Below are 16221 nucleotides of genomic sequence, written 5' to 3' on the forward strand. Positions count from 1 at the left end.
AGAGTTTGGACTTTCAGATGTTGTCTAGGTGGTGGTTCGTGCTGCAGCTACAAGGAATTGATCACTGGATCTTTTTTCTTCTTCTTCTTCTTTTTGTCTTTTGGCTGTGTTCATCCGTAATATCTTTATAACATTGCGTTGTTGCAAAGGTTGGGTGTAATTGGCATCTCCGTGATACTAATATATTTTCTATGTCGAAAACAAACCCATTTCATCTCGCAAAGAAAAACAAACAAACTCATTTCTGCTCGCGGCGTCGACACCTCCTCCGGCTCATCAATAGCCACCCCCAAATTAATTCAAGCTGTCCGCCTACCTACCAATAGTAGTAGTAGCAGTTAATTTTGCTACTACGGACGACGGTGATGGAACCAAATAGTAGTAGTAGCAGTTAATTTTGCTCCATCCCACCATGGTTAATGCAAGTACCCCGAGCATGTTCAGCTGTCCAACAGGCATGCATGCCGTCAGGTCATGTACTCCTACCAATTGTTAGGTTCTCTATAATAGTACCAAGGGCCATGGCTAACGAGCCCTACTTGCTCTAACCAAAAGAGGATTGGCTCAATAAACTAGTGTACAGATTTTGAACACCTAGAGAATAAGCACAGTTCAAGGCGCACATATTCTACTGCAACTATCCACCATCTCATGCATTTTCTTAAGAACTATAGCAGTTGACAGCCAATTGCGTCCCCCAAGCTTTTAAAGAAAGTGAGTGACAGGCACATTCCATAGATGAAGAAGCAGCCCCTGATGCCAAGTGAAACGTTCCGGAGCGGCCATGGATATCATCATGATGATGCCGCTGGCTGTCCGCGCCATCATTTTGCGCTGTGAGACCCCATCATTTTGGCATCACCATCACCTTTGGCTTTCCCACCGTTAATCACCTCACCAGCTAAGGTAGTAGGTGTGCAAGTTGATGGTGCCTTTCCTTTGCTTTGCTTGCTGGACCACGCATGCACGTGTCCAGCTCCAACGCACGCCGGCCCGTGCCATGTAGTAGTAACTTATTTGTGCCTTTTGTTTGAGCATCTTCAACAGTCGCGCTAAACAGGCGTCGCACCGTAAATTTGCCCACGTTAGCGCGCACAACCCGGCGTATGGCTCCAGCGGGCGCGCAAAAACCACGCGCGCGGTAAAAGAAGTTGTGCATGCGGCATGTAACGGTACCTCGCGCGGTGTATTTGCGGCGCCCGCTCCCGCGTGCGGGACACTCAACGCTCTTGCTGCGCGCTCTTCTTCTCTCCATCCAAAGCCCCGCGCGCGCCGGCGCCGGCGACCCGCACCCATGGACGCACGCGTCGGCACCCCGCTCACCCCGTCCTATAGCCGCGACCCTCCCCCGCCCCGGCCGCCACAAACCCTAGCCCGGGTGGCGTTGGCCTCGCCTCCGCCGGAGCTCCTCCGACCATCGGCCTCGCGCGCGGCCTCTTCATGCCGCCGCGGATGACCTCGGCGGCGGGTGGCGTCGCACCGGCGCCGGCCCGAGCCGCCGCCCCCTCCTCCTCAAAGCTCACCAATGCGGCGCGGCCAAAGAAGGGCAAGACATCGGCGAAGAAGAACAAGGCGGCGGACGGCTCCGGCACCTCCAAGGTGAGGAGGAAGAAGCTTGCGGGGCGTGCGACGGGCGCGGCGGCTGCCGAAGCGCCGGCAAGCTCACTCGTTGAGCCGGCGGCCGGCGCGCACAACATGTTCGACGAAATGCCTCCAAGGTAAAAAAATTCTAACTTTTCATTTTTTTTGTTATTTTTTGAATGCATTCATCACATATAGATAGATTATTTGCATTGTTCAAAAAAATTTGTAGTCTCAATGATGATGCATACATGTCAACGATGGGTGTTGGCTCCAACAATTCGCATTGGTCTCAAACCAATGACATGCATTTTGAAGACCATGAGGTCGAGGTGGACGAGGAGGGTGAGGGCATTGTCGACGCACCGAAAGGAAGAGCGGGCAATTACAGCAACGTCGATGACATCTTACTATGCAATACTTGGTCGCAAGTGTCGAGGGATCCATCCGTTGGAGGTGATCAAAGTAGAGATGCTTATTGGGGGCGGATGAAAGAACACTTTGATGTTCGCAACGTGAGTGGAATTGACCGCTCCGAGAGATCACTTCGGTCCCGGTGGTCGACAATCAACTCGGATTGTCAAAGGTGGGCGGCTTGTCAAAAGGCGGTTGACAAGTTGAACCCAAGTGGCACAAATGAGGACGATAGAGTAAGTGGCACTTCATACATGTTCATCATACTTGTTGTTGATGCTAACTTGCTTTGTTTTCATGTAGTACAACATTGCGCAAAACTTGTTCAAAGAAGAGGAGAGGAAAACCAAGAAGGAGAAGATCAAGAAAGGAAGGGTATTTACTTTGCCTCATTGCTATGAAGTGTTGAAGGATGATGAGAAATGGAAGAAGCGTGAAGATTTGGATGATTTGCATTTGAGCAACAAACGCAAGTGAACAATTAAGTTGGATGATGATGATGAGGATGAGGATGATGCATCAAGCTATGACGGCAAGAGAAGCCTCAGACCCAACTCGGTTTCATACTCGAAGCCAAAGCGACCGGATGGGTGCAAGAAAGACCAAACCCAAAAGAAGAAGAGGAAAGGAGATGGTGAGCTCAAAAATGCTATGGAAGCTATTGTGAAGGCAAGAAAAGAAGCCAACTAGGTGAGGAAAATGGCAAGGACCCAAGATGCCGCGGCCGAGGAGAGGAGGTTGGCGGCGGAGGAGAGGAGGGTGGCGGCCGAGGAGAGGAAGGTGGCTTTGGAGGAGAGGAAGGTGAGCAATGAGGAGAGAACAAGATTGTTGAAATGGGAGAAGCACTTTTTCTTCTTGGACACAACTAACCTCAATGCGGCACAAAAGGAGTATGTCAATCTTGCCCAACAAGAAGTCTTGATCCAAAAAAGAGCCATGGTTCGTGCAATGGGTGGCGGTGGCATCGGCGCCATGGGTGGCGGTGGCCTCGGCGCCATGGGTGGCGGTGGCCTCGGCGCCATGGGTGGCATGGGTGGCTTCGGAGGTACCGTGGGCGGTTTAGGTGCAATGGGAGGCATGGCTGGCTTTGGAGCACCCCCGACGCTATGGCCACCATGGGAGGCATGAGTTTTGCTTCTCTCATGGGAGGCATGGGTGCACCTCCGGCCGCCATGGGCGGAATGTCTTTCGATGTGCCTCCTCGCACACATTCCCATGAAGATGCCGTTGAAGATCTTGCCAACACCGTCGGAGCTTCTCGTGATGCGATGCGCGATGAGGAGAGGGAGGAAGATTCATCTTCGGAGGCGGAAGAATCGTCTTCCGAAGATGAAGACGAGGACGAGGAATGATGTGTCTTTCATTTGTGTATTGAACTTGATTTGCATTTTGAACTTCGTTGGATGAACTTGTGGGCATGATTTTAAACTCGTGGACATGAACTTCATCAACTTGTTTGTGTGAAATTTTTGTGTTGAAAATGCCATATGCAATACACCGGCGAGTCGCGCGCGCTGCTGAAGCGGCGCTCGCGCTGCATTTTGGCGCTGCGCGCCGCGCCAAACCTGACGATACGCGCGCGGCATATCAGTTTTTTGCGCACGGCGTGACCGACACCTGTTGGAGATGCTCTTTCGTTCGCGTCGCCCTGTGACTTGACTGTGAGTCGCTGATTGTTGGACGCTAATGATTTTGGGGTTACGTGTTCTTGTCCTTATATTTATGATGAAGTCCTAATGCAATGGACTGAAGTATAGTTCCCTGTAGTTTTCGGAGCAGACGGAGGTCCACTGCATTCGGAGTAATAACCTTCCGTCGTGCGATAGCTAGTACCCCTCTGTTCTGTGTTAGTACAAAATCGAGTCACTTATTTTAGAACAGAGGGAGTATATCATGATAATGAAGTCAAGTGAAAAGACAAAGCGTACCCTCTTGGCACGTCGTGGCATCTATAATGCAAGGTGGTGGAACGAGACATTGCACAGGCAAATGCAAAATGACATTGTGCGGCACTCGCAGTTCCGGCACCGGCACTGACGAGGGAACCGAGGACTGGGAGTTGGCGCTAGACTCAGGGCAGCATGCTCATACATATGTTTCTGCCTTCTATAAATCTAAGGTACGCGATTGTCTCCGCAAGAATTGACTTTTCTACACACCCAAACTGGCCTACGGTAACACAAGTCGCCCCACCTAGCCATTGCAGGCAGGCAGCACCGAAAATTTTAGTCCTAGCTATAAGCCGTAGTCCCTTTGATCCATATTACTTAATTATCGCTATCTTCATATATATCTGTTTGAACGAAAAGTAATATGCATAAGAGGAAGTAAAAGACTAAGTGCCGAAAACCATGATGGGACGTGTGAGTAATTGGTTTTCCCACGTATCACCCAATTTCTAAATACTATAAGTTTTTTATTTAGAAATCTCAATATGAACAACATACAGATGTAATCCCTGAAAAGATTTATAGTAGTATTTAGGAACGGAAAAAGTATGCATTAGAGCAGTAGTAGTCATGATGGGACGAGTAATTGATCTTACTACTCCGTGCAGTGCATGCATGTTGGGCTGCCCAACAAGCCGTCAGGTCAGGTCATGCCGAGCATCAATGGCTAGGCTAAAGTATGAAGAGACCTAGAGGGTGGTTGGATACGTTTTAGTCTCAAGACTAAAAGTAATGGGACTAAAATTTGCTAGCCTCATCCATGTTTAGATCCAAATACTAAAGAGACTAAAATCAAGTTAATGAGCATTTATTATCCTCCAAACCCTTCAATCTAGAACTCGACTGTGTTAAAGGAGAGGGGTTAAATGAGGAGGGAGAGGACTAATTCACATTTTAGTAGGGGTACCCTTGACTAAAAGGTTTTAGTCTCAAGACTAGTTTTAGCCTCTTTTTAGTCAGGGGTGCTTGAAATTTTAGCCTCTCAAATAGACTATTTTTAAAGGGTGTTTGTTTTCAAGGACTTATTGGTCTAGGGACTTAAATAAGTCCCTATAAGTCGCATCTAAACCAAACAGGAGGGACTTATAGAGACTTAAAGTGGGCATTTGGGACTTATGAAATAAGACTCTCAAGGAGGGACTTATTGGGACTTATAGTTGTAATATGATCTTATAGAGACTTATAAGTCCTAGCAACCAAACAGATATGAACATTTTAAGGACTTGAAACTTATAAGTTGGGACTAAAAAAAGTTTTAGGACTTATGAACCAAACAGGGCTTTAGTCAGACTAAAATAAGTTCCTTGGATCCAAACACCCTGCTCTAATTAACCAACCCAAAGAAGAACGTCACTGTAAATGTAGAGAATAAACAGAGTCGTTCAAGGCGCATGCATATTTATTCTACTAGTGCAACTAACTATCCTCCATCTCATACAGTACATTTTAAGTATATAATCTACTAGTAGCAGACAGGCAATTGCATGCCAGCTGGTACGTACATTCCACGCAGATGAAGAAGCATCAATTCTAATATGTACGTAGAGCAAGTTTCACACCAACTTACCAACTTCATAGTCTCCGCAGTCGACGTTAACACTAAACATAAAGTTTTACAAGAGCGCAAAGTTGTTACATAACACGTACAAACTGGGCTCAACAAAAAGGGCACCAGTAAAAAAAAGGGCAGTGGGCTCAGATTCGGATACGTACGTCCAAGCGGCGGCCTACATACGTCGGTTTGTATTTGTATATATATATATACGTGCAGACAAGCTCTCGTGACTCGTGAGGGATAGAACCTACTGCGCTGTGCTGCTACAACGACAAAGCCTGACGCATACGGCACTGACACCAGCTAAACTGAAACCCTGCGTCTGCATGCATAGGAGTATATATATGACACCAGCTAAACTGTCCCAAACTGTCCCAGACGTCGAGGCATCCTCCTTCCTTCCTTCAGGCTGGTTGTAACGGGGAGTATTATATACTAATATCATGCATATGATATTAGTGTGTGATACTACCTCCGTAATGCATAGTATTATAAGTTAGTATCTTATATTATCTTATTAATTGCTATGCATGACACAAACTAGTAGATCATTTAATATGATATGGTATCATGATATGATACTACATCCTCTCTTTCCTCATTTAATTGTGTGCCACATCATTCAAAAAGTCTAGTTGGCATGCATGATACTACTTATGATACTCCCACTACAACCAGCCTCATAAATCCGGGGCCACGTGCATGCACCACCGCCCTCCCGCCCGATCCCTGCCAGAATTGACTTTTCTACCCATCCAACCGGGCACCTGCTAGAATTACCCTCAATGGTTTTTTAGGTAATAAAAAGATAAATGTCTTTTTTTTCTTGTTGAAATTGAATGTATCCAGTCCCACAATTTTCTAACAAAAGTGAAGGTAATATCTACTCTCTCCGTAAAAAAACAAATATGAAAGCATTTAGATCACTATTTCTTCACGGAGGGAGTATTTCTGAAACGATTTGAAAATCTTGCAAGTAATTCCAAACAAAAATGCACGCAAGGAGTACCTAATTTATCACGGTTATCTTTTCTGGGTGCCCAATTTTTTTTGACATAAAGACTGTAAGGGACCCCCTACAGTATAATTGGTGCAATAAACCCAAATTGCAAGTACCATGCCTTGAATCTGGGTGGGTGGGAAGGCATCAGCCCCTTCTCACCACTAGGCTATGCCTTAGTCTGCTAGGGTGCCCAATTTTAGGGCAACACAGTGATGTAAACAACTCTTGGTATTGCAAAATTTGCCCCAGCCGCCCCAACCGTTGCAAATTGTGTAGGTGTTGTAAATTTGGAGTTAAACTTTTGGCATATAGTAGGGCACCTATATATTGAAAGGGGGTGTCTAGGGCAAATCTAGATGTGCTCTAATTATTGCACATCTAAGTGAGTGAGTTAAGCATAGAGAGAAAGAGAAAAATAAAAAAGAAAATATCTACACGAATCTCAACATAAGATCAATGACATAGGATTTAGATGTGCAATACTTATAGCACATCTAGATATGATTTAGCAAAATTGATATTGAAACGGCGTTTTGGCCTCCTTGTAACGTAAAAAGCGGTACTGCCTTATTTTAGGGAACCTAGCTGTTGAAGCTTCTCCTAGGCTAACTTGTTTTTCTGCTATTTTTGTAACATATTTTTGTCTTCTAGTATAAAAACATATGGTGCACAATTTACGTGCTCATGATAATAATAAAAAACAATAGACACTTGCTGAATTAATTCAAGCTGCCCACCCAGACATTCAGGCGCACCGAAAACCATGATGGGACGAATACTTAGGGGGTGTTTGGTTTAGGGACTTTTTAGTCCCAGAGACTAGAAAAAGTCCCTAAAAAGTCCTTAGGAATCAAACGGGAGGGACTTTTTCTACATGAACTAGAAAAAGACTCTATTGAAGAGTCTTTTTTAACTAGTTCCTGGGACTAGAAAAAGTCCTAGGACTTCTGAAACAAACACCCCCTTAATTTTGCTCCATCTCATGCAACTACTCCCTGCATGCATGCCGCCAGGTCATGTAATGTACCATCCAATCCAATTGTTAGGTTATACGAGTACTAGTACCCAACCAAAAGAATAAACTAGCGTGTAAATTAACTTTGGATCCTAGAGAATAAACACAGTTCAACTGCACATATTATACTGTACATTTTAACTAGTACCTGACAGCAAGTGTCAGGTACCCCCAAGCATTTTAAAAACTGAGTGCCAGGCACATTCCACAGTTGAAGAAGCAGCCCCTGATGCATGCATGCATGAATTGGAATAAATATATAAAACAGGTTTCACATTTACCAAGTGTAAAGTTCTGGACAGTGAGCACAAAATTCTTACATGACACAGACTGGACAGTAATTTTTTTGGACAAAAATGGTAAAGTATCCTCAAAATAAGAAAAAAAAATTCCCACGCCTTTTAATTTACCATGCCTCTACGTACAGTGTGGTGAAGATATGTGACATGTACATCATGTATACGCCGCCCATATATATATGTGCACCAGGAATAATAATAACAATAATGGAAATAATTTAGGGTTGTTGGATTGGAAGGAGCAGAAGTAAAAACTCGATCGGTCTGTGTGGGTTTAGGTTTTTTTACCTAGCTAGCACGCACCGGCAGGGGGTATCAATCCATCAAGTGGGCATGTGCAAATGTAGATCCGTATGGGCACATGAGAGCGGGATCGAGATCGATCGGTACCACCTGGGATTTCTTGGTTTGTAGCGCTAGCTTGTCTTCGTCGTCGTCTTGCTCGATCCTCACTGGACCATGCCCAGGAATGGCGTCCCGCTTGTCGCCGGGGCAGATGAAGGTGTGGCGTTGCCCGCCGGCGGGTTGCCGCTGCCGTTCACCGCGTTGGGCCGGACGACGTTGTGGTTGTTGCCGTGGTTGTGGTTCTGCTGTTGTTGTTGCTGATGCTGCCTTTGGAGGAAGTGGGCGTCGTACTGCGCCGGCGGCATGTTAATGTTGCAGCCGCCGGGGACGCCGTCTTGGTCTTCCTCCTCGTCGTCGTCGTCGAAGTCGTCCTCCTCGTCCTCCTCCATGCTGTCGCTGTCCAGGTCGTACACGTCCCTCCTGTCGTTGCGCCCGTAGCTGTGGTTCATGGCCACGGCCGGCTGCACCGGCGCCGTCTCCTTCGCAATGCCTTCAGGCTTGGATTCCTTCAAGGTACAAGCGTGTCCATGGCATCGATCAGAATTGATGGACCGTACTGACATTTGACAATGCATGCGCGTGCACGTATGGGCCGACAGAGTTACGTACCACTTTGTTCGTCGCCGTGCCGTTGTTGCCTCCGTTGCCGGCGGCATGGACGGGGGAGGGGAACATCGCCGCAGCACCAGCGCCATTGCTGGCCTTCACTTGCATGGCCGCACCGTTCCCATGGCCGTTGCCGTTGATGATCACGTTCTTGGCCCCGTGCTCGACGCGCTGCGCCGCAGGTGGCGGCGTCTGGGAAGACAGCGGCACCGGCGAGAGCACGGTGACCGGCGCGGCCTCCGCGCGAGCCGGGAACGGCGACGGTGCCAGCGCCGGTGCATGGACGCCGGAGGAGGATGCGAGCGCCTTGGTGCGGTAGAGCGCGTCGAGCTGGTGGAAGTAGGGGCAGGTCTTGGAGTCCTCGGGGCGCTTCCGGCTGCTCTCCTTGACCTTCTTGAAGTACTTGTTGATGTTCTCCCACTTCTCCTTGCACCGCTTGGAGCTCCGGTTGTAGCCCAGCCGCCGCATCCCCACCGAGATGTCCTCCCACAGCGGGCCCTTGGGCGCCGTGTCCTGGTACCGCGTCTCCATCTCCGTCCGCAGCTGGATCAGCGCGTGCACCTCCGCCTTGGGCCACCGAGACGGCGACGCGCCGCCGGCCATGTCCACCGGCGGCTGCTCCGGGGCGTGGACGACGATCTCCTTGCTCTGTTGGTGCTGCGGCTGCGGCGTCTGTGGCTGTGGCTCTGTCGCCGTCGGCGTTGCGTGTGGCTGTGGCTGCGGCGGCGGCGTCTGCGGTTGTGTTCTCATTGGCGTAGTCACGTTGGGCTGCGCCTGAACCGGCGGCCGTGGCGTGGGAGGTGCCGGCGCAGCGGAGGCCACCGGCGTCGGCTGCAACGGCGGCGGTTTGACCGAGGTGACGGTGGCGGCCGGCTTTGCGGGGAAGGATGATGGCGGCGCGTGCACGGGGACGATCTGCCCGGTGATCCTCTGGATGAAGGACACGACGGCGGCGTCGCGGGAGGCGGCCACTGCACGCTCCTGCGCGAGCGCGTCCTGCTCGCGCGCGAGGCGCGCCACCTCCTGGCGGCGCCAGGCCTCCTCGCGGATCATGCGGTCCTGGTCGCGCCGTTCGATGGCCTCGAGGAGGCGGCTCTGCATGGCCTCCTGCCGCTCCATGACCTGCCGCATCAGCCCCTCGAAGAACCTCATGGCCTTGCCGCCATGGCCCCAGCTCCCGCTCCCGCCCCGCCGCTTGCGCTTCCCGCCGTCGGCCGTCTCGTCCGTGTCCTCCCCGTCCGAGTCATGAGAGAAGCTCGCGTCGCCCATCGGCGTCGTCGTCGTCGTCCGGCATGCAGCCGCCTCCGCTGGCACCGGCTGATGCGTTAGGAGAAGGGGCGGCGGAGACGGCTCGGCCTGCAGGACGCGCGGCGCCGAGGGCACGGCGGAGTAGGCGGCAATTGTGCTCGCGGCTGGGGCGGCCGGTGGCGCCACGGGCACGTGAGCAGGCGGCGGGTGGTGCGCGCCGTGGAGCGCCTCGAGCTCGGTGAAGAAGCGGTAGGTCTTGCCGTCGCCGCGGCCGGTGCGGCCGTCCTTGGTGCGGCGGTAGTACTTGTCGACGTTCTCGAATTTCTCGCGGCACTTCTTGGCGCTCCTCGTGTGCCCCATCTCCGCCAGCCGCCTGCACAGCACACCATTGACGAACACCAACCACAACAATTAACCTCCATTTTATGACTCACACGAGCTCACTTCACTTTTGCATGATCGATCTGAATTGCATACGTGTTGCTCTCACGGAAAAGGCGCGGTTTTTAGCCCGATTAGGTGCGAGGAAAAGCCCCAAATTCAGGACGCAGATGGAGGGATTAAGTATTGGGATTGATGCCTCGTCTCCAAACTGAAGTGGATCTGACTGACGGGCGCAAATCCGAGGAAAAAGAAAGGAAAAAAGTGGAGGAGGAGAGCGATGTGCGTATGGTTTTTAATTGGGAAAACTCGATCAAATTATCACATCACACATCACATCCATCCATCCCAGTTGGACAGTGAAATTTTTCTCATGCACAATTGAGACATCCATCCATCACGGATCGGGACGTCGATCGATCTATAGCTTGGAGGTTGCTAAATTGGCATGGCATGGAGGTTGGGTTGAGTGTTGAGTAACGTACCTGGAGACTTGCTCCCAGAGCGGGCCCTTGAGGGCGGCCTCCCGGAAGGCGGCGTCCATCTCGGAGCGGATCTTGAGCAGCGCCAGCGTCTCCTGCCGCGGCCACCGGTTGCCGCCCGCCGCCGACGACGACCCGCCGCGCTCGCCTTCCTCGCCGCCGTCCACGCTCCCGGAGCCCGACCCGCTGACCGCGGCCCCACCGTGCTGCTCGTCCATGTGTTGCTGTTGCTGCTGGTGGTGCTGTGCTGGCGCCGGAGCCGGTGCGGGAGGGCGGCTGCTGATGGGCGAGGGCGCCCCGGCGGGCGGGGAGAAGGGCGGCATGTCGGCCGGCTGCTGCATGGCTCCGGCCCTCCCCTCACTCGCCGGCCACTGGTGAGGGAAATTGAGCAGGAATTTTGCGGTGCTCACTGCTGGGGTGATGTTAGGCGGCAGCTAGTGTGGGAGTGCGGAGCCATGAGCAGTGCATGCATGAAGAAGCTGCTCGCGCGCACACCTGGAAAGGGTGGGAGCGGCGAGGAAAACGGGGGAAAGAAGCTGCTCGCGCGCACCCTCTTGCAAGAAGAAGAAGAAGAAGAAGAAAGAAGAAGAAGATATTGCGAGGAGTGGGAGTGAGATAAGTAGTGGCTGTGTATAGCTAGTCTAGGCTGGCATGGCGCATGGGGAAGAGAGAGAAGCTGCCTGCTAGTGCTAGTGCTAGTGAGATGGATGGATCGATGAATGAATAGTGGTATAGGACTGTAGCAGCTGGGAGGTCCGCACTAAATACTAGTATAAAAATGGCGGTGGAGGAGGAGGATGGATGGGAGGTTGGGGAGGTAGAAATGGCGGTCTTCTTCTTCTTCTTCTTCTTCTTCTTCTTCACCCCTGGTACGTCGTCTTCTACTCGGCTCCACGACACCCACCCACAGTAATTCTACTGCCCTGTGGCTTTGACGCTGGGAGGGGAGGGAGACGACGATGTACGAGATGGAAGAAAAGAATGGGTGGAAGAAAATAATGGAGGCTAGGAAAAGATGGATCGGATCGTGGGAGATGGGAGGAGGGAGGGAGGGACAAGGCCACACTAGAACAGCTCTAGGGTGGGTCCTCACGCTCACGGCGAGGTAGAGAGAAGGTGGTGCGCAACCCTCTTGCAAGAGAGGTCCCAACCCAACCCCCAATTGCAACCCTCTTGCAAGAGAGGGTAACATGCAACGCATCGCATCTTGCTCGCATGGTCCTTGCATGCAGCCCCACCGTTTTCATCTTATATCTCCATACGTATACCACATGCTGGTGTTGGACAGCTACTACGGCACAAGAGCGAGTGAGTGATTAATTGTACACCTGCACGCATGCACACGGTATCATCACCTTCTCAAACTTTTGAGTAAATTGCATGAAACCACCACTTTGAGGGCTAGATTTGCGAAAAACACTAGGATACATTTTTTCTGCAGAAAACACCACGTCCTGCGTAATAGTTTTACAAAAACCACTGATCGGCGGATCTGACTCTGTTAAGTGAGATTATGACAGATGGGCCCCCTTTTTGCCTACGTGGCGTAATATTTCGCACTAGATCAATTTTAGTCTAAATTTACAAACTAGTCCATAGGTTTTGCACATACACCCCTAAATAAAAAATAAAAAAGCAATCAGCTCCACAGTGCGTCCCCTTCTTCCCATCTCCTTCCTCCATCCTCTCTCGTTCCCCAGTCGGCGAGGCCTGCAACCGCCCACCTCGCCCTTCAACCTCCCTGCCGACCAGTCTGTGCCACACAGGTGCACAGGCGCGAGCAGCGGTGGTGGCCGCCGCCGCACACATGTGCGAGTAGGGAGGTACATGCGCGCGCACTGGAGCAGCAGAAGGTGCACGGGAGCGAGTGCAGCGGCCGCCGCACACGAGCGCGAGTAGGAAGGAAGCCGGGGCGCGCACCAGAGCAAGCAGCAGGGTGGAGCTCCAGCACCCCACTCGTATTCCCGCCATGGCCGCCGTCCTCCTGAGCTCGTGACCGATCCAGGGAGATGGGGGAAGCAGTGCAGCGATGTGCAGGTGGAGCAGGGCGGCAGTGTGGTGGCGCAGCTAGTATGGCTGCGGGCGCGGCGGGGCAGAGAAGTGAGCACAACCGGCCAGGGGCGCGCATGGACGGGCAGGGAGGTGAGCGCGGCCGTGCAGGGGCGCCCGCGGCCGGCCGGGCATGGGGGCGCACGGCAAGCCGGGCATGGACGCACACGGCAGGCCGGGGAGGGGCGCGCACGACCGGCCAGGCAAGGGCGGGAGCGCGGCGGTGGCTGACTAAGGTCGCCGGACAGCGGACATGGAAGGCCCTGGGCTGCACAGGGGAAAATTGTTTCGGGGTGTTTTTGCTTTTTTACCCATCTAGCATTTTTTTGGTAAAGCATTATGCCACGCGAAAAGTGGGACCCATCTGTCATAAACGCACTTAAACGAGCCAGATCCGTCGATCAGTGGTTTTTGCAAGACCATTACGCGAGATGTGGTGCTTTTTGCAGCGAAAATGTATCCTAGTATTTTTTGCAAACGTAGCCCTCAAAGTGGTGGTTTTATGCAATTTACTCCAAACTTTTGGGTGAGTTGATTGAAGCACGAATCCAATACTATCCAATGATACCAAAGTAGTACTCCCTTCGTCCGAAAATACTTGTCTTGAAAATGGATACAAATGAATGTATCTAGAACTAAAATATATCTAGATACATCCATTTCTCGTACAAGTATTTCCCGACGGAGGGACTATGTATTTAGTCATACACATTTAATTCACTATGTAGATATCCATATAGATATATCGTTTCGTTTCCTGGGATCTGAGCCACCAAAAAAAATCTACATAACCGACACTAGCTAGAATTGCAGCATGCACAATTTAGTAAAACGGTGCTCGGTTTTAAGTATATATGTAGGTTTGTATGTGGACGTGTGGGGTGAGCTGAATGAAGGTCGATGATTGGTTGCTGACATAACTAGACGCAAGGAAGACTTTGGAAAGTAGGCGAGGCTGGAGAAATTTGAAACTTAGAAATTTGACAATTGCAACTAGATGTAGCATGCACATTGTTTTTTGTTGCAATCTCTGGAGCAAGTTTACTTTTTTTTAACATGTGCTAATTACCAGGTGGCAGGGCAATCGACACGCCCGGCATCTATAAGCATGTCTTGTGGCCTATAGCTCCTTCACTTGTACGTTTGTATTGCGTCTGAGGTATAGTGAGCCGAAGCACCTACGGTCATGTCCCACACAATTACTATAGAGTCTATCGGTCACGCTTAAAAATTACTACCCGCAGGCCAAAGGCTTGCTTCGGACTGAGTGTCTATTCTTAGCGCACGGGCTAGTGTAGCAAACATATCTTGGATAGATGCCTTTCGGTGCACTTTCCGCGTCACAATATTAACTTTATTTATTAAACATAAGCAAGTAGCAACTAAAACGACATAGCTAGAAAATAGCAACAAACAACTTAAACAAAAATGCTTATTTAGCAAGTTTAATCATTAAATTTATTTGCCAAGATTAATCAGACCAAAGAGCAACAAAAACATTAGCAAGTTTACTTAGCAAGTTTATAATTAGCAAATTTATTTGACTAGGTAGTGGTCCCAACCCCCCAATATCACAGGTCACAAGTTTGGGGTAACATGCAACGCATCGCCTCACCATGGTCCTCCTTCCCACCATCACAGCCACAGGCCCACCGTAGCATGGTACGTACAACGCCGTTTTCATCTCCATACACAAGCGAGTGTTGGACAGCTAGCCAGTAGGAGAGTCGGTCATTGTACACCTGCACGCACACGGTACCATATCCTGGAACTACGAAATGGTACCAATGTATGTAGAGCATATATACATATTTAATTCACGATTTGGATATGGATATAGACATAACGCTTCCGGGCATTTCAGTCACCTAAAAAAGATCTACATCACCGACACTAGTTAGAATTGCAATATGCACAATTTAGTAAAACAGTGCTCGGTTTTAAGTTTACATATAGGGTTGTATGTGGACCTATGGGGTGAGGTGAATTGATGTCGATGATAGGTTGATGGCATAACTACAAAGACTTTGAAAAGTAAGCGAGGCTATTGCATGTGCATTGTTTTATTTTTTATTTTTTGGTTGAAATTGCATGAACGTGCATTTTTTCTTCTGGATCTTTATGCATGTATTATGGCCTAATAGCCCCTTCCATATTAGATGTTTGTATCATACATGTGGTATGGTGAACCTACACGGCCTAAGGGCATGACCTGCGCAGTGACACAATGTTAAAACAACATGATACATATATCATAAAATTAGGAAGTAGACACATCAATTTCGTTTTTATTCATTCAGAGCTGAACATAATTTATTAAACATCATCTTTTTACTGAAGAACGTACTGTTCTACCGCTAGGACACTTATTTTGCAAAAAAAACAAGCAAATTTGATTATTCGTATTTGAAAAAACATGGCAAAACATAGCGAGGTTTTTATATGAAGCGGGAGTCGCAACTTGACGGGGTTGGGTGGAATGAAGGCATGGTCCTTCCATCACAGCCACTACAGGTCCACCGTGGCCTGGTACGTATGTACACTGCCGTTTTCGTTTCATCTCCATACACAAGCTGGTGTTGGACAACTAGTACAGTTCAAAGAGCGAGTGATTAACTGTACACTTGCACGCACACGGTACCACATCCTGGAGTACCAATATTATGGAGATAACATATACACAAACATTTAATTCAGCATTTGCATATAGATATAGACATAACCTTTTCGGGGATTTAATTAGTCACCGGGGAAAAATCTACATCATCGACACTAGCTAGAATTGTAGCATGCACAATTTAGTAAAATGGTGCTTGGTTTTATAAGTTTGCAAATAGGGTTGTATGTGGACCTGTGGGGTGAGGTGAATTGATGTCGATGATTGGTTGCTTCCATAACTAGCAGCTAGGACGACTTTGAAAAGTAAGCGATCCAAGAGAAAATGTGTGACCAATTATTATTGAGAAATAGAAGACAATTGCATCAAGTTTTATGTAACCTTATCACAATACCCCCCCCCCTTCCCCCCGGAATTTAACTGGGATGGGGCCCTTCTTGCACCTAACCCCAATCATAACTTGCCATCTGGATAATCACGTAAAAATTCTGTTAACTCCTTCATAGGTGTAGCATTGCTCCATGTAGATGTAGCATGAACATTAATATTTGTTCAAATTTCTAGAGCAGGTACTTTTTTATACACGTGATCACGTCAATTTCCCATGGTCACACATTTTCGGTGGCACGCTCGCCATCTTTAAGCATGTCCCATGGCCTATAGCCCCTTGAATTATA

General features: G+C 49.5%; 1 protein-coding gene across 1 annotated transcript; it reads right to left on the reverse strand.

The window, feature by feature from the left end:
• Positions 1 to 7763: 7763 nt before the first annotated feature.
• LOC123106206 (trihelix transcription factor GTL1) lies at positions 7764 to 11756 on the reverse strand. Its single transcript, XM_044528427.1, has 3 exons — positions 10882 to 11756; positions 8771 to 10388; positions 7764 to 8667 (listed from the first exon to the last, which is right to left on the reverse strand). The coding sequence occupies exons 1-3, from the start codon at positions 11217 to 11219 to the stop codon at positions 8266 to 8268; spliced, it is 2358 nt and encodes a 785-aa protein (XP_044384362.1). The 5' UTR covers positions 11220 to 11756; the 3' UTR covers positions 7764 to 8265.
• Positions 11757 to 16221: the final 4465 nt, after the last annotated feature.

The sequence above is a fragment of the Triticum aestivum genome, chromosome 5A (genome assembly GCF_018294505.1).
Source record: "Triticum aestivum cultivar Chinese Spring chromosome 5A, IWGSC CS RefSeq v2.1, whole genome shotgun sequence".
Taxonomy (NCBI): Eukaryota; Viridiplantae; Streptophyta; class Magnoliopsida; order Poales; family Poaceae; genus Triticum; species Triticum aestivum.

What these genes read in the sequence shown, in the direction of transcription:
- LOC123106206 (XM_044528427.1), bottom strand. Translation starts at nt 11,219, where the DNA reads ATGCAGCAGCCGGCCGACATGCCGCCCTTCTCCCCGCCCGCCGGGGCG. An exon ending in CTCTGGGAGCAAGTCTCCAG is followed by an intron (nt 10,389 to 10,881) that starts GTACGTTACTCA and finishes TGTGCTGTGCAG; the next exon opens with GCGGCTGGCGGAGATGGGGC. An exon ending in GCACGGCGACGAACAAAGTG is followed by an intron (nt 8,668 to 8,770) that starts GTACGTAACTCT and finishes TGTACCTTGAAG; the next exon opens with GAATCCAAGCCTGAAGGCAT.